Raw genomic sequence first — 15817 nt, forward strand, 5'->3', positions numbered from 1 at the left:
TATATAAGGTGACCCGCTGTGGCCGAAATGAGTCATACAGCCAGGTCAAAACAATAAATATCATCTGAAAAAGCACATACCTCAGTAGTCCGTGTCGTGCGTACAGAACACTTTATCGGGGATATATATATATATATATATATATATATATATATATATATATATAATATACGCACACATACATACATACATGTTCGAGGCATATGGGCTGCAGATGGTACATTTATGAATAGATCGCCATCTGGTGTTGGGCTCGGATGATTGCACTTTGTTTTTCTTCTGGAGAAGTCTTTGTCGTCATAGGTGACTCCTCCTCTCGGTGTTAGTGCGCATGGGCATCGGCTCCATCCTTAGATTGTTTTTTTCCGCCATCGGGTTCGGATGAGGATCGAAGCGCTCCGGACCGACTTCAACAAAGAAGGTTATAACCGGCGCGTATTCCTTTCCAAATCGACGGTATCGTTATCGAACGCGACTTCACTCCATACCGACGCGGTTCGAAGGACGACGACTACGAGAAACTCGACGTAGTCCAGCCCGGGGTCCATGGAAAGGACTCCATTCAAAAAATGTCCAACGTGTGCTGCTAAGTTCCCACACAAGGACCTACACGAGGTGTGCAACCTCTGCTTGTCCCCTGAACACGAATCCAGGGACTGTGAGGCCTGTGCAGCGTTCTCGTCAAAATCGACGATTAGAAACCGTCGAGCCCGAAGACACGAGGTATCGAGAATGCAGTCACAAGCAATCCCGGAGCTGTTTGAGGACCAGCAACCAGAGGACGAGGAAGAAGAGGCCGACGAGGCGGGGTCTGAAGCGGACGAGTCCGACGTCGAGGAAATCGACGTCCAACAAACCGTGAGTGACGACGTCCCTTTACCGAAAAACAGACCCCACACGGTATCGACCCCGCCCTCGAGCCCGGTCAGACAACCGAAAAAAGTTTCCAACGCCCCGCCTTCGAGCCCGGCAACGAAACAGAAACCGAAACACTCGGTCCCCCATCATAGTGGTTCCGGTTCCGATAAACGGACCACATCGACACAGAAGCACCAGGTCAAGGTAAGCTCGAAGTCGAAGCAGTCCATGTCGACACCGAAGCACGCTTCGGCGCCGAAAACACCCTAGACACCGGGGACATCTTCGATACCGAAGAAATCGGATCCGAACAAAACTTCGGCACCGAAAATACAAATGGACATTCCAAAGAAAAAACACCTTTCGGAACCGAAAACTGCGGTACCGACACAGGAACACGGAACGGATCCTAAACAAAAGACTTTGTTTATTGACCCAAAGACTGGCAAGGTAGCCACAGAACTACCTAAAAAGAGGAAACTTGAACATTCGGACGACAAGACTCATCCGAAGAAGAGAACAATGGGGACGAATACAACTCCTCCCCCTTCTCCCAAACCTCACACACCATCTTCGCCTCTTCCTCACAATAGGCCAGATATTCCTCCCACACGCCCATCTACACCTACAACAGATGGAGAGAGTGACACAGGGGAGGGGGGACACCCTGGGGATGATGAGGACACAATCCCAGAGGAGGCAGACCCATGGGAAGAGTATAATGTGGGATCAGGTAATGATACCGACCTTGAGTCATATCCCTCAAAACCTTCACCTCCTGATGACAATACTGGGTTTGCACAACTCATTACTAGAGCAGCAACATTTCATAAGGTAGACCTACATACAGAACCTCAAGTACAGGACTTCTTATTAGAAACACTACCTACTGCACAAAGAACATCAGGAACACTACCAATGCTTAAGGGCCTTCTCAGTCATACATCAGAGATATTCAAAGACCCAGTGAGGGCTAGGGTATTGAACCCAAGAATTGATAAAAAAATATAGGGCAGCTCCAAAAGACCCAATATACATTAAGGGGCAAATTCCTCTAGACTCACTAGTGGTCACAAACGCTCGCAAGAGAGCAAACTCTTTATCTACAGGAGAAGCTCCACCTCCTGACAAAGAGTCTAAACTAATAGATGCCTCTGGCAAGAGAGTAGCATCTCAAGCGGCAAACAGTTGGCGCATAGCTAATACGCAAGCACTACTTGCAAGGTATGACAGAGCGCATTATGATGAGTTAGAAAAACTCATCACACATCTCCCTAAAGAACATCAAAAGAGGGCATATCAACTTCTACAAGAAGGGAAGTTAATTACTAACACTTCAATAAAGTGCGCCCTAGACGCGGCAGAAACTGCGGCAAGGTCGACAAACACAAGCATCATGTTAAGGAGACATGCATGGCTCAGAGTATCAGGGTTCAAACAAGAGGTACAAACATCGTTACTGAACCAACCTTTTGATGGGAAAACACTTTTCGGCACAGGGACAGATGAGGCCCTAGAAAAGATGAAGAAGGATACAGAAACGGCTAAATCAATGGGAGCATTGAAACAGCCGACACAAAGAGGTTCCTTTCGTAGATCCACCTATAGAGGAGGATCCAAAAATACAGGTACAAACCAACAGCAAACCTCTTTTACACCTACATCACCCAGAGGTAATTCTAGAGGTGGATACAGGGGTAACAACAACAAGGGTAGAGGTCGCGGAAACAACAACAACCGCAACTCTCCAACCCCAAAACAGTGACTTCATAGAGCTTCCCCCAGACCATATAACACCGGTAGGGGGACGCCTATCACAGTTCCTACCTGTCTGGGAAAACATCACATCAGACAAGTGGGTAAGACAAATTATCCAACATGGTTATTGCCTAGAACTCACAGCTACCCCACCAAACATCTCCCCCAAACAGCGTCCAATGAAACAAGATCACCTGACACTATTAAAACAAGAAGTAATATCACTGCTAGAAAAGCATGCCATAGAGAAGGTTCCACAGCACCAACAGGGAACAGGAGTATACTCCCTATACTTCCTAATTCCCAAAAAGGACGGGTCTCTAAGGCCAATACTGGACCTAAGACCTCTCAACGCATACATAAATTCGGAACATTTCCACATGGTCACGCTCCAACAAGTACTTCCTTTTACTGAAGAAAGGGGACTTTCTTTCTACACTGGATCTAAAAGACGCTTACTTTCATATCCCTATTCACAAAGCCCACAGGAAATACCTCAGGTTTGTGGTAGAAGGACAACATTATCAGTTCAAAGTCCTTCCATTTGGTGTCACAACGGCACCAAGGGTGTTCACAAAATGCCTGGCAGTGGTAGCAGCTCACCTAAGAAGACAACAAATTCATGTCTTCCCATACTTGGACGACTGGCTAATAAAAGCCAGGTCGCAAGAGGAGTGTCTGCAAAACACACAAAAGACAATTCAGCTACTACACCAGCTAGGGTTCACGGTGAACTACACAAAGTCACACCTACAACCAAACAAGGTTCAACAATATCTGGGGGCTACTATAGACACAGAAAAAGCCAAAGTGTACCCCAACCCAGTCAGGATCCAAACAATGCTTACAATCATTCAGAGATTTCAGCCACAACACTCACTAACAGCAAGAGTGTTCATGCAGCTATTAGGCATGATGTCATCCTGCATACTGCTAATACCATATGCCAAACTACAAATGCGTCCGCTACAAGAATGCTTAGCGACACAGTGGAATCAGGCTCAAGGGCAGATTACGGATCTGGTGTTGGTAGACGACCGCACACACCGCTCTCTGAAGTGGTGGAACAGAACAAACATTACCAAGGGGCGGTCGTTCCTAGAGCCAATTCCACAGGTGACAATAACAGCAGACGCATCGCTCACCGGATGGGGAGCACATATGGACAAGTACACAGTACAAGGAAGGTGGAGTGTGCAGGAAAGAACACTGCACATCAACTATCTAGAACTACTGGCAGTGCTTCTAGCATTGAAAGCCTTCCAGATACATGTTACCAACAAAGCAGTCCTGATCAGAACAGACAACATGACAGCAATGTATTATATTCAAAAACAGGGGGGGACGCACTCTCTCCAATTATCCAGACTAGCACAGGAAATTTGGAGATGGGCCATTCCTCAAAACATCTATCTGTTAGCCGAACACCTACCAGGAGTCCAAAACCAGATAGCAGACATCTTAAGCAGACAGTCGGAACAAATACACGAATGGGAACTGCACCAACAAATACTGCAGCCATTCTTCCAAAGATGGGGACAACCAGAGATAGACCTATTTGCCACTCATCAGAACGCAAAATGCCAAAGCTTCGCGTCCAGGTACCCACATCACCTGTCGCAGGGCAATGCGTTATGGATAAATTGGTCCAACAAATTTGCATACGCTTTTCCCCCTCTCCCACTAATCCCATTAGTGGTCAGGAAACTGCAACAACATTCAATGACCATGATACTAGTAGCACCCACGTGGGCAAGACAGCCGTGGTTCACCACGCTCTTGCAACTCTCACAAGTGCCACATCAAAAGCTACGAATTCTACCCATGCACCTTACACAGAACCATGGAGAAATAATGCACCCAGATCCAACTCAATTGAACTTAGCGATCTGGCTCCTGAAATCCTAGAATTTGGGTACTTAGATCTCCCCCCAAATTGCATGGAGATAATTAAACAAGCGAGACGTCCAACCACCAGAGCATGCTATGCAGCTAAGTGGAAGAGGTTTGCTATACACTGTACTAATAACAATATCAACCCTCTGGACGTATCAACAAGGGAGATTATTTGCTACTTATTACACTTACAGCAATGTAATCTAGCGTACACATCTATCAGAGTACATCTAGCAGCTATAGCAGCATACCTACAAAACAGGCAGCGCATATCACTGTTCAGAGTACCAGCGATAAAAGCATTCATGGAAGGTCTTAAAAGAGTCATTCCACCAAGATTACCACCTTCCCCAGTCTGGAACCTCAACGTAGTACTCACCAGACTAATGGGGCCACCCTTCGAACCTATGCATAGGTGCGAAATACAATTCCTTACATGGAAGGTGGCCTTCCTTATAGCCATTACCTCACTCAGAAGAGTAAGTGAATTACAGGCATTGACAATACAAGAACCATTCCTACAGTTACACCAGAATAAAGTGGTTCTTAGAACAAACCCAAAGTTCTTGCCTAAAGTAATTTCAGCATTCCACATCAATCAGCCAGTGGAACTACCAGTCTTCTTTCCAAAGCCACAGACGGTGGCAGAAAGGGCTCTACATACACTAGATGTTAAAAGAGCCATTTTGTACTACATAGAAAGAACACAAGACTTCAGGAAAACTAAACAACTATTTGTAGCATTTTCCCCAACACATAAGGGCAATCCTATCTCTAAAGCAGGCATCGCAAGATGGATTGTAAGATGTATACAAATATGTTACATTAAAGCAAAGAGAACATTAACTGTTCCTCCTAGAGCTCATTCTACACGAAAACTAGGAGCATCTATGGCATTCTTAGGGAACATTCCCCTAGATGACATATGTAGAGCAGCAACTTGGTCTACACCACATACATTCACAAAGCACTACTGTGTTGATGTACAGGCTGCACAACAAGCCAGAGTGGGCCAAGCTGTATTAAAAACTCTATTTCAAACAGTTGCGACAGACACTGGTGACCACCGCTAGGGAGGTAACTGCTTTACAATCTATTCATAAATGTACCATCTGCAGCCCATATGCCTCGAACGGAATATGCTACTTACCAGTATGCATCTGTTCTTGGCATAGAGGGCTGCAGAGTGGTACATGCCCTCCCTGCCTCCCCGGAAACCTGTGTCTGTCCCAACATTATCTTATTTAGATACATTTACATGGGCATATCTTTATGTACTATACTACACTACTCCATCTAACCCTACTATGGCAAAACAATCTAAGGATGGAGCCGATGCCCATGCGCACTAACACCGAGAGGAGGAGTCACCTATGACGACAAAGACTTCTCCAGAAGAAAAACAAAGTGCAATCATCCGAGCCCAACACCAGATGGCGATCTATTCATAAATGTACCACTCTGCAGCCCTCTATGCCAAGAACAGATGCATACTGGTAAGTAGCATATTCCATACTCTCACTCACCGTTGGGCCGGGTCCTCCGTCTCGGATGGAAGCACAGCCAGGCCCCACTGATCAATCACAACGTTGCAATGCAGTGTTGGGATTGGTAGGCACCCAGGCTCCCGTGGTCAATCGCAACACTGCAGTGCAGCGTGGTGATTGGTTTTGAGCGACCTGGTTGGACGCTCAACCAGGGAATGGGAACCTGGGCTTGTTCTCTATTCAGGCTGTGGGGCAGCCTGCATGGAAAACGGGGAAATACGATTGGTTGGCCTGAGAGGGCTGACCAGTCATTGAGCACGTAGGAGTGGACAAACCACTCCTTCCCTGCCCTGCTCCGAGAGCAGAGCAGCCCCAACAAAAATCCGCCCATCCGCAATAGCAGCAGGTAGCATTAAACAATAATAACTTAAAATTATTATCATTTAATGCTTCTAGGAATCTTCACACTGCTTAAAGGCAGTGGGGTAACTCTTCTTCGCCATAGCAGAGCAGCCACCACTGGGTAGACGCCTAGCATCAGGATCAGCCAGTAGCTTAGCACTGGATAAATACACCTTGTATGGTGCACACTACTAACTCGAGCTTCTCCCTAGTATTTTGGTACGTAAGGGACCTAAAGTGGTTTGTTCAGGGTCACACAATTTGACAAAGTAAGGAATTTGGTATTGAACATTGGGTATGTTTGTTGTGAATATGAAATTGTATCGCTAAATTGCATCTCGTTAATAGCTACAAGTAAACTTTTCAAATCACTAAAACCAAACTTAATAATCAATGCTCCAGAAACCAAAAGTGTTCTTAAATTGGGAAAGAAAGTCCCCTAAAACAGAATAATGAACCTGTTGCGAGTTTCCAGAAGCATTTGCATTTCATAATCTTGAATGTTTCTTCAAAAGTGTTGATAAGAGTTATTTGTAACATTGAGCACACATCTTTTGTTGGTACACTTTGCTGCTACAGGAAGGTTTGAGTGCTGCCAAGACAAGTTATGGATTCAGAGTTTGAGGCAGAGAAAGGTCCGCCTGAAGGCCTCGACCTCTTATTCAGGATCTTGGCCTTTTTTCCTACGTTCTAGAGGTATGTAGTAACAATGCTAGGGCCCAAATCTGCTGCTGCTAGTGGGGATAAAGAGATGAAACTGCTTTCTAGCCGTAGACTTCGCAATCTTGCATAATTGTTTTTTTGCAATGAATCCTCGACCTACAGGTACATTTAAAGGTTGAACGTGACCTGCATTAGTTTCCTGACCTGCGTCTCGTCACCTGAGATGTAGCACGCAAAAGTGTTGACGCCCTGACAAGGGCTGCCTGCCAACTAAGCCAGCAATATCTAGCTGGAATACCATCAGCCAGGTCGACTATAGGCATGCAGATGAGATAAGCGAGTAGCATCAACCTCCCTTTGTGAATTAGCCGCTGATCCTTGTTACGATGTTGGTTATTGAGAAATTGTTTTTGGTGACTAATTTTTAGCTCTCGGGGTCCAGTTATCCATGTAAAAACGAATGTGCTACGTGTAGTAGAAAGCTTCTTTTCCCTACTGTGTCTAGACAGCCGATGCTGAGACACAAGCCTGTGCCCTCATTTTGACTGGCTTTACCTCCTCTTCAGTGTTGGGCCATGTTTATCTCAGTATCTGTCGCTGAGGAGGACTTGGTTTTGGTAGCCAGCATCTAGTAGATGTGCTACTAATGGCCTAGCATTTTCACAGTTGTATCGTCTTCAAACGGACAATGCCTCCTGAAACTGGGCAGGCTGCATGATGGGGAATGGTGGCTTGGTAGAGGTTGAAGACCCCAAAGCATTATTCCATAAGGCAAATATAGAAGGAGTTGGGTTGGGAGCTCTCCCTACCAACAAGACGCCTTCTATACCATATAATGCTGTACCATGCTTCAGTTGCATGAATAGGAAATCTGAAAGTACAAATACGATTTTTGTAATCCAGTTGTGACATGCATCACATCCATTTGCATAAACTTCGCAGTAACTAGGATGCTGGAAATATGTGGCAATGAAGGACTCGATTATGCAGCACATTTGACTAAATTACTCATTGAGGAAAGGGAAAGTTCGTGGCATATTGTGACACATTTTGTCATACATTAATACTATCGGGGCAACTTAATTAGTACCGGAATACAGCTGTAAGGCTAGCATTTAAACAGCGACGGTGACGCTGCACAATTTTTTTTTTAACCATTTCAGGTAGATGTTGTTTGTAGAATTTGTGGCTGCGATACACATGCTCTGTGTACTCCTGCCATATGGTGTGCACTAGGACATTGCCATTTGTTTTTGTTCAAAGCCGAGTCTGTGAACCTACAGCACTACAAGCTACAAATAGATGTATACAGGGTAAGCAACATTTTCTTTTTCTGTTAATATCTGAAATTTTGCAACAGATATTTATCAGTTGTGGTATGTCCTTTATTTGTAAAATACAGGAGCTGTATAATCACGTAATTCCAGTGCCGGTGGCTAGAACTAAATGTAAATACCTATGAAAGGACTCATCAGGTTTTCCTGACGCCTCCCTTATTCATAGATTTCTGTTTCTCTTTTTGTCACAGCCTCTGCACGAAAACCTGGCACTTCTACCTGGTTGCTGATGCAGAAGATTCAAGCAGAATCTGGGACCCGCGGGTTGTTTGCAGGTAAATGACACAGAAAGGAGTATGTAGGGCCACCGTCTTGGTTGAGGATACAAGTTCAGCTCATTGCCACCCCTAATATGTCCCCAAACCGCTTTCAAATTCCGGGTCCCCTTTACTGTTTCAGGATTCCTGTTGACTGCAGTCAGTATAGTGTGCATGGATGTGTGTGCTGAAGACTTTTTCCATTTGTGTATTTTTTTTAACAGGATAATCAGGTGGAAATACTTAGAGATGTATTTCGCCATTATGGGATTTCAGTGTCATTCTGTGCATGTTGCTATGAATGTTAATTGATGTACCGTTTGGGTGGTAAATGCTTAGCCTATTGGATGCTTTAAAACTGTTTTGTGTGCATGATTGTGCTAGGAACTGTCTAGTGTCTGTTGTTGTAGGGCAAAGTTTGGATGCTGTTTGTTTTTGGATGTGACAAATGCGTGGCCAACAAGGTGGATTGGAGAATTTTTTTTCAAACCCGAAGTAAAACATTAAAACTTTCAAAATTCATTCAGCACGACTCTTAGAATAATGCCATCATAGTCTAGAACAACAGGCTTGTCTACCAATCTAGATGATGTGGAAGCAATTGGCAAAGCACTCCCGCCCACACCCTTATCACCAGAACAAACATAGACAGCTCAATGAAATAATCATAACCACATAACCACATAACCAACAGTAGCACAATACTTAAGACCCTATCCCAAGCTGAATGCCCCTACAGAGTATAGAGTCTGCAGTTGAAAAATCAGAGCCGTAGGTGGGGGGTTGCGAAAAGATTTTTCGTATATCGCAAAAATTCAAGCAATAAATAAAGATTCCTTTAAATCCTGTATTTGTCTTATTACATTTGCTGTGCTTCAAAGACGTGTGTCAAATGTCAGTCTGTCTTTTGACAAATTGCTGCTTATGTTTTTTTAACACAGGGGTTGGAGTTTAGAAAGTCCTCTCACTTTGCAGGCAGGGAAAGAAAAGTAATGTGCATTGTATGACAATCTTGCAGGGGTCCAGGGAGTGTGTAAGGATAGGGTGTAGATATCATTTTTTTGTCACACACAAAACACGTAAATACCTGTGAATGAAACTTACACATTCAGCAATTAGGAAAGCAGAAACAAAGCACATTTTTTGTAATTCTAAAGTGTGATGGAAACAAGAATTTTAATAGGATAGAAGCAAATCAAGACACTTTATTTGGTGATGCACAACTGATAAATACTATCGGAAACCTGATTTCCACATATCATTCGTGTTTTATATAGTTTTATCAGTAAATATGTATGTCTGTGCTAATTTAGTGGCCATTTCAATTACAAATATGCTGTCTGTAAATGACAGGGCACTACCACAGGATGCTTTAGTTACCTACAAAAGCTCCAGTCTCATGTCTATTAGACCTATGTGGGTATTGAAAGTCTGTTGTTCTAAAAATTCGATTGTGGTTCTAAAACGTTTGAGAAGCGCTGCTGCAGCCAAAAATGCACTGTATAAATACCTGCATTGTTGCATAACCCTGGTGTGTTCTTGTTGAAGCACTTTCTTACATAAATTGTACTGTGGTTATTGGGCAGTTCATCATCTCTGTTCTCAGTGTAAGACTATTTCAGTGAGGATGCCTAGTCCCCAGGGGCTCGATAGCGGCATCCCGCACTAGGAAGTAGGCCTGGGCAGTAAATTCTGTTCTGCTCGCTGAATTTGAGTAATTTCGTGTTCCGTGGAGAACGCGGAATTGCCAAAAAATCCACGGCTTCTCGGAATTTTTTACTTGTTCGCGCTTTCAAAATAAATGTTTGAGATATTTCTCCCAGGGCACGCAAACCGCCTTCGCGAACAGGAAAAAAGCACCGCGAACGGGCGGAACAAGCAATTCCGCGTGTTCGCAGAACTTTTGGGTGCTGCTGAGATTTTTTTTTACCGTTTCGTGGAGCTTTGCGCAGCGCGACTACGCAAATTCCGCCCACTCCTACTCAGAAGCATTGTAAAGACCCTATTAACCATTATGCTCATTGATAAGTGCCTCCTGCGCCTTCTGATCTTTATACGTGCATCACACATGGTGGCTGTTCATTGGTATCCAATAACAGCCATTGCTCTCATACATTAATGTAGAGCCAACATCGGATCGCCTCTAATGCAGACTCTTGGTATAGTGCATTTTAACATGTAATGGATTTGCAACATCACACAATAAAATGAAATGCAATAGCCATATCTTCCAAAAGATAATACTTATAGTGCATTAAAAAAATAGAAACCTAACTCCAGGTGTTGAAGGATTTGACATAAGTGTTGTACCTTCGGTCTTAAGCTGCAAGTGACATCTCTGAAAGTACATAAGGATGTACCCTGAATCAAATTACATTTGTGCCAAGAAGGGACAGAAATAAAAGATTTGTGAGATGCCATTTTAAAATAGATTTGTAGATGCTTTTCAGAGTGCTTCTAAGCAATATGTAGGGCGTCTAACAGGATCATTACCCCACTGTTGGATATGACATTTTAAATTGCCACCCATGTAAGATGGCTTTTCTTGCTTTATAAACCTGATCACTTGCAGTGTATGCTTACTTAATAACTCAAAGTTCACACTATACAAATACCACAAAGATGGCTAGATACATACATACATAGATACAGTAGCACTGGCAAGGAACCTCTTTTACCCTAAGACATGCTACGTGGGTCCATATTGGCTAAAGAGATGAGAACATTATGAGGGTCCTGTTTTTTTGTTGCTTGCCTGATGCCTAGTGTGACATGTCTTGGTGTTGACTGGACCCTTTCTCTCTTGCAGGTTTCCTGCCACGTGTGGTCAAGGTGGCTCCCGCCTGCGCCATCATGATCAGCTCCTACGAATTTGGAAAGACATTTTTCCAAAAGCTGAACCAGGAGAGAAAGCTGCGGAGCCTGTGAAGAGATGTGCAGAGAGGGGTGCCCGGCCTTAACCAATGCTGTGAATGGAAGGGGATCAAGCTAGACTGAGGCTCTCAATCGTCTTCATGCAGCACAGAGCAGAACCAACCAACGTCACCTCTTCCCTTCTGCAACATCAAGCACCAATAACTAATGCATCACAGTCTGGTACTCCCTTCAATATCTGAAGTCTGTGTGTGGGTCTTATGCTCATACTGCAGCTATTGATGTTCACCTCTGGAGCCTTGCACAACATCACGAGGCTGTAACTAATGCATCAAACAGCTACATCTGGGGCCTTTTGCAAAATCAAGAGAGAGTAACTAAAACGTCACTCAGCGGCTGGGGCACAGAGCCACAGCTGAAGACTTCTGTAGTCTGGGATTGATCCTCCCGCGACACCCAGTGGCAGGGGCATGCATTTACACCTGGAGCCGCATCAAGAATCTGCAAGAGGCTGAGGACCATGCCCACGTCTGGAGTCTTGTGCAACATCGAGAGCCAGTGACTGTTCCTCTTCTCTCCCAGTTGCAGATACTAATGCATGACCAGAGGAAGAGCAGATAGTGACATGTGGAGCCAGTGCACAGCCATGAATTGCTAACTGACTTGTGCAGATGTAAGAAGCCACATAGCAATCCGGCATAACATCAAGATCATACACCATTGAGCGTTATGGCCCCACTGGAGCTCTCTGTTCAACATCAAGAGCCAGTGACTGTTCCTCATGTACCGCCCAGAGGCAGGAGTCCTCTGCAACATCTGGAGGCCTGTGCATCAGCAAGAAGCAGTGACTCGTCCTTTCCTACCATTCGGAGGCAGGAGTCCCCTGCTGCATACATAGCCTTGTACATGAAGACCCAGTTGCCAACAGTAATGCAGGGCCAGAGGTTGGAGCAAAGTCCCACATCTAATCTCCTGCAGAGTATTAAGAGACAGTGACTGTTCCTCATGTCCCGCTCAGAGGCAGGAATCTCCTGCAACATCTGGAGGCCTGTGCATCAGCAAGAAGCAGTGACTCGCCCTTTCCTACCATTCAGAGGCAGGAGCCCTCTGCTGCATGATCCGTTCATGCGCACATGAGGAGCTAGTTACCAACAGTAATATGTGACCCAGGGGGAGGAGAACACACCCATCTCCTGTAGAACCTCAAGAAGAAGAGGCTGAAATTAAGGCACCATCCAGAGGCAGGAGTGCCCGCCCACATCAGGAATCTTGGACCGCCTTGAGAGCATTTCATGCATAGCCCATAGGCCGCTCATACTGCCACACCAAGCGTGATCTAGAGCTTGGAACCTCCAGTTACACTGCTCTAATCGAGGGAGGCTTCCGGCATACCTGGAGCATTGTGCCTCATCCATGGATAATGACCACTGCACCACCCCCTCCAGGGTCTCCGCTGGATCATCTCCACCGCATCTGCTGGGAGAGCCTGGAAAGGCTACATCTTATTTTGTGCACGTACAGCTGTCCTAAACTTCTAACTTGTCATGCACCCTAGCACTGCCCATATGCCCTGTCTAAATGGCGTTGCTAACTTCAGACCCTCTCCCAAGTGCTCATCTACCTCCATGAGCCTTGGGCCCCCTTCCGCAGGAGATTGTGGAGACAAGCTGTTTGGAACAGTGCCAGAGCAGTTCTGGGTCTCCTGCTTACACAGCTCATACAAGAGGATTCAGGGAGACTGGCAATCGTAGTTTGTGTACGAGTGCATTTCAACCAGTCCACACGCTTCCTGTATTAGTCTTAGCACTTAGGAGCTGAAGCTTGTGCATCAGGTGACCATGCACAGCAACCCCACTGGCCACGCTGGATCCTCTGATTGCACATACACAAGTGCCTTCTGATTGACTGTTTTGGCACCTCTCGCTCTATCATGAATTTATCAGTGGGGGTGTTAGATGACTTCTTTCCCACAGAAAACCACAACGTTACATTGCTGGGCCCAGTAACTGCCTGGTTTGTTATGAGTGGAAGAGAAGAGAGCCACAATTAACTAAAAATGTCCATACCTTTGGGCCAGGAGCATGCATACATATAAAGGACATGCCCTGACTTTCGGTGCAAAGGAGACTTGCTATTAAATGATGGACGCTCATCTGCAATCGTTCAGTTTGCTAGTACTTTGTGGGCACTCTGTAACTGGATGAGATGGCGGTCCTGACTGGACTAGATGGCTGTTAGCTCTCTGGACCATATTGCTTTAATTACATAAGCTTATCACTATTTGCATTCCTGGAATGGGGGGGTGAGGGTCTTCCTTAACACCTTTAGCTAGCTGCAGAGAAATCCTAAGCTGCAAGACCTGCACTTGTGCATGGACTCAAAAAATGCTACAAGGAAAATCATTGCATATTCTACTGGCGGTTGCAGACCTTGACATTTGGTTAGTGTAGTAGGAATGGGAGTCCATGTGATGACACACCTGGTTACACGCACACGCACTCACTTTCTTTCAGAATGGTGCCATGCTGCTCTGAATACTCAAGGGGGGAATGCATAGTAAAACATACAACACTTTTATGAAAACATGCAGACCCAAGTCTCTGCTGGTTAGACTTGTGTTCACACTTAGGCGTATCCTCTCCTTAGACTTTGACATCCATAGCATGGTCACAAGTATATGGGCATGGGAAACCTGCACTGTTATCACCTGTGTACACGTGCTGGGCTCAAATTGTCTTACAAGCACATGCAGGCAACGCCACGGATTAGGTTTGGGAGCACACATACATGTCTGGGCTGTGTAAACTACAGAGCACACGCTGTTTCTTTGCAGATTCAGAACACACTCGCATTAAAGCTGCTGCTTAGACTTCGGAGCACACAAAGTAGTCCCATCAACTTAGGACCTCATTACAAGTTGGCCATTTAATGTGAGCTTGCAGATCAAACCTGACAATATTTATTGAGGATAAATGCCCATTAAATACAGTGACATGCGGATTTGTTACAGTAAGCACCAACATCTGCATGTTCTTCAGTGTCCTTTGATGGCATTTATTGTTCTTGGCAAATTCCATGTCACTGGAGTCAGATTTTATCTTGAGCTGTACGAGACCACTCGTAATGAGGGCCTATGATGAAATGCTTCACAGCTACTTTCATTGAGTGGATCCACAAAAAAGAATGTGTTAACTAGCCACGTCTCCCTTTGCATTGAAGGTTCCTCTTAATTCCTGTCTGCTAATTATTTCTTGCATGGGATTTGAGCTTGGGCGCCATAGGAGGCTGGTTTCACCTTAATCATTCCACCTTGGCATTTCTCTGATCGTTATATGGTGGAACAAGACCACTTCTTATGGTGCTACCATGCATGTGTTCTCTTGTCACACTTGACAATCCAGACTTTCTTTTTATTTTGAAGCATTGGTGCAAAACCTCGGGGTAAGTCGACACCAAGATTTCCCCTATTTTTCCTTTTTTTGATAGAATAGCATGAAAATGGGACCCACCCACTTTATGTTTTTTTATGTTACTGGGTGGGTAAGACTGGCAAGTCAAAGATTGTCTCCTCTGGTGGGCTGCTATCGCAAAAACTTCTACTGTTTTTTCTCATTTTTCACCATTCAAACACAGGGGGTGGGCATGAACAATCTACACTGTAGTACTGACACCTGTGACAGATCGATTACAGCGATAAGGCCCTGCAGTGCCCAACCAGGCTGCAGGGGATGGGTAAGGCTGTTTTATATCGATCTTGTATCTTTTAATGTTGGAAACCTCAAGAACAATTTTTTTTGTTTATGTTCCTGTCTCATTGTTTTTGGTGGGGTTTTGGGGGAGTGGTTGGGTTGGCAATAATGGTAGGAGGCAAGCATTTGCTGCTAGCGTATTGACCGACATGCTAGTTATATCTAAAATAAGCAAGTTGAGGCACGCAAATACATATTAGAAGGTTGTCATTGCTCCTATTGAAAGGAGGGTGGGGAATGTATACCACCCGCCTCCAAATCTAATAGGAGCTTTTCCCTGATTAGCTGTGTTGGTATAAACAAGTTAGTTGGATTGTGGATGCAGATATAAGTGTGCGGGTGGTGACGAGCAATTGCTTTATGCTTGAGTTTTTTTTAGTGTAATTGTTTTTGAGGTGTCAAGAACGAGATTATGACTGAGACACTGCCCAGCCAAAATGATGCAATTAGCCAAGCACTTCGTATCAATCTTGGCATTTGAAAATGAAGAATAGGGTCATCAGTGGAATGGTTCCAAACTCCTTAGAATACAAAAT

General features: G+C 44.8%; 1 protein-coding gene across 6 annotated transcripts in view; it reads left to right on the plus strand.

Annotated features, from left to right (window-relative positions):
• The window catches only part of SLC25A39 (solute carrier family 25 member 39), a 232635-nt gene extending 217302 nt beyond the window's left edge, over positions 1 to 15333 (plus strand). For all 6 annotated transcript variants that reach the window (XM_078645178.1, XM_078645182.1, XM_078645181.1 and 3 more), the window contains 2 exons: positions 8593 to 8676; positions 11468 to 15333. In XM_078645178.1, the coding sequence (XP_078501304.1) occupies positions 8593 to 8676; positions 11468 to 11586 (203 nt within the window). In that variant the 3' untranslated portion in view covers positions 11587 to 15333. The remainder of the gene's footprint in view (positions 1 to 8592; positions 8677 to 11467) is intronic.
• The last annotated feature ends 484 nt before the right edge of the window (positions 15334 to 15817 follow it).

The sequence above is a fragment of the Lissotriton helveticus genome, chromosome 5_1 (genome assembly GCF_964261635.1).
Source record: "Lissotriton helveticus chromosome 5_1, aLisHel1.1, whole genome shotgun sequence".
Lineage (NCBI taxonomy): Eukaryota > Metazoa > Chordata > Amphibia > Caudata > Salamandridae > Lissotriton > Lissotriton helveticus.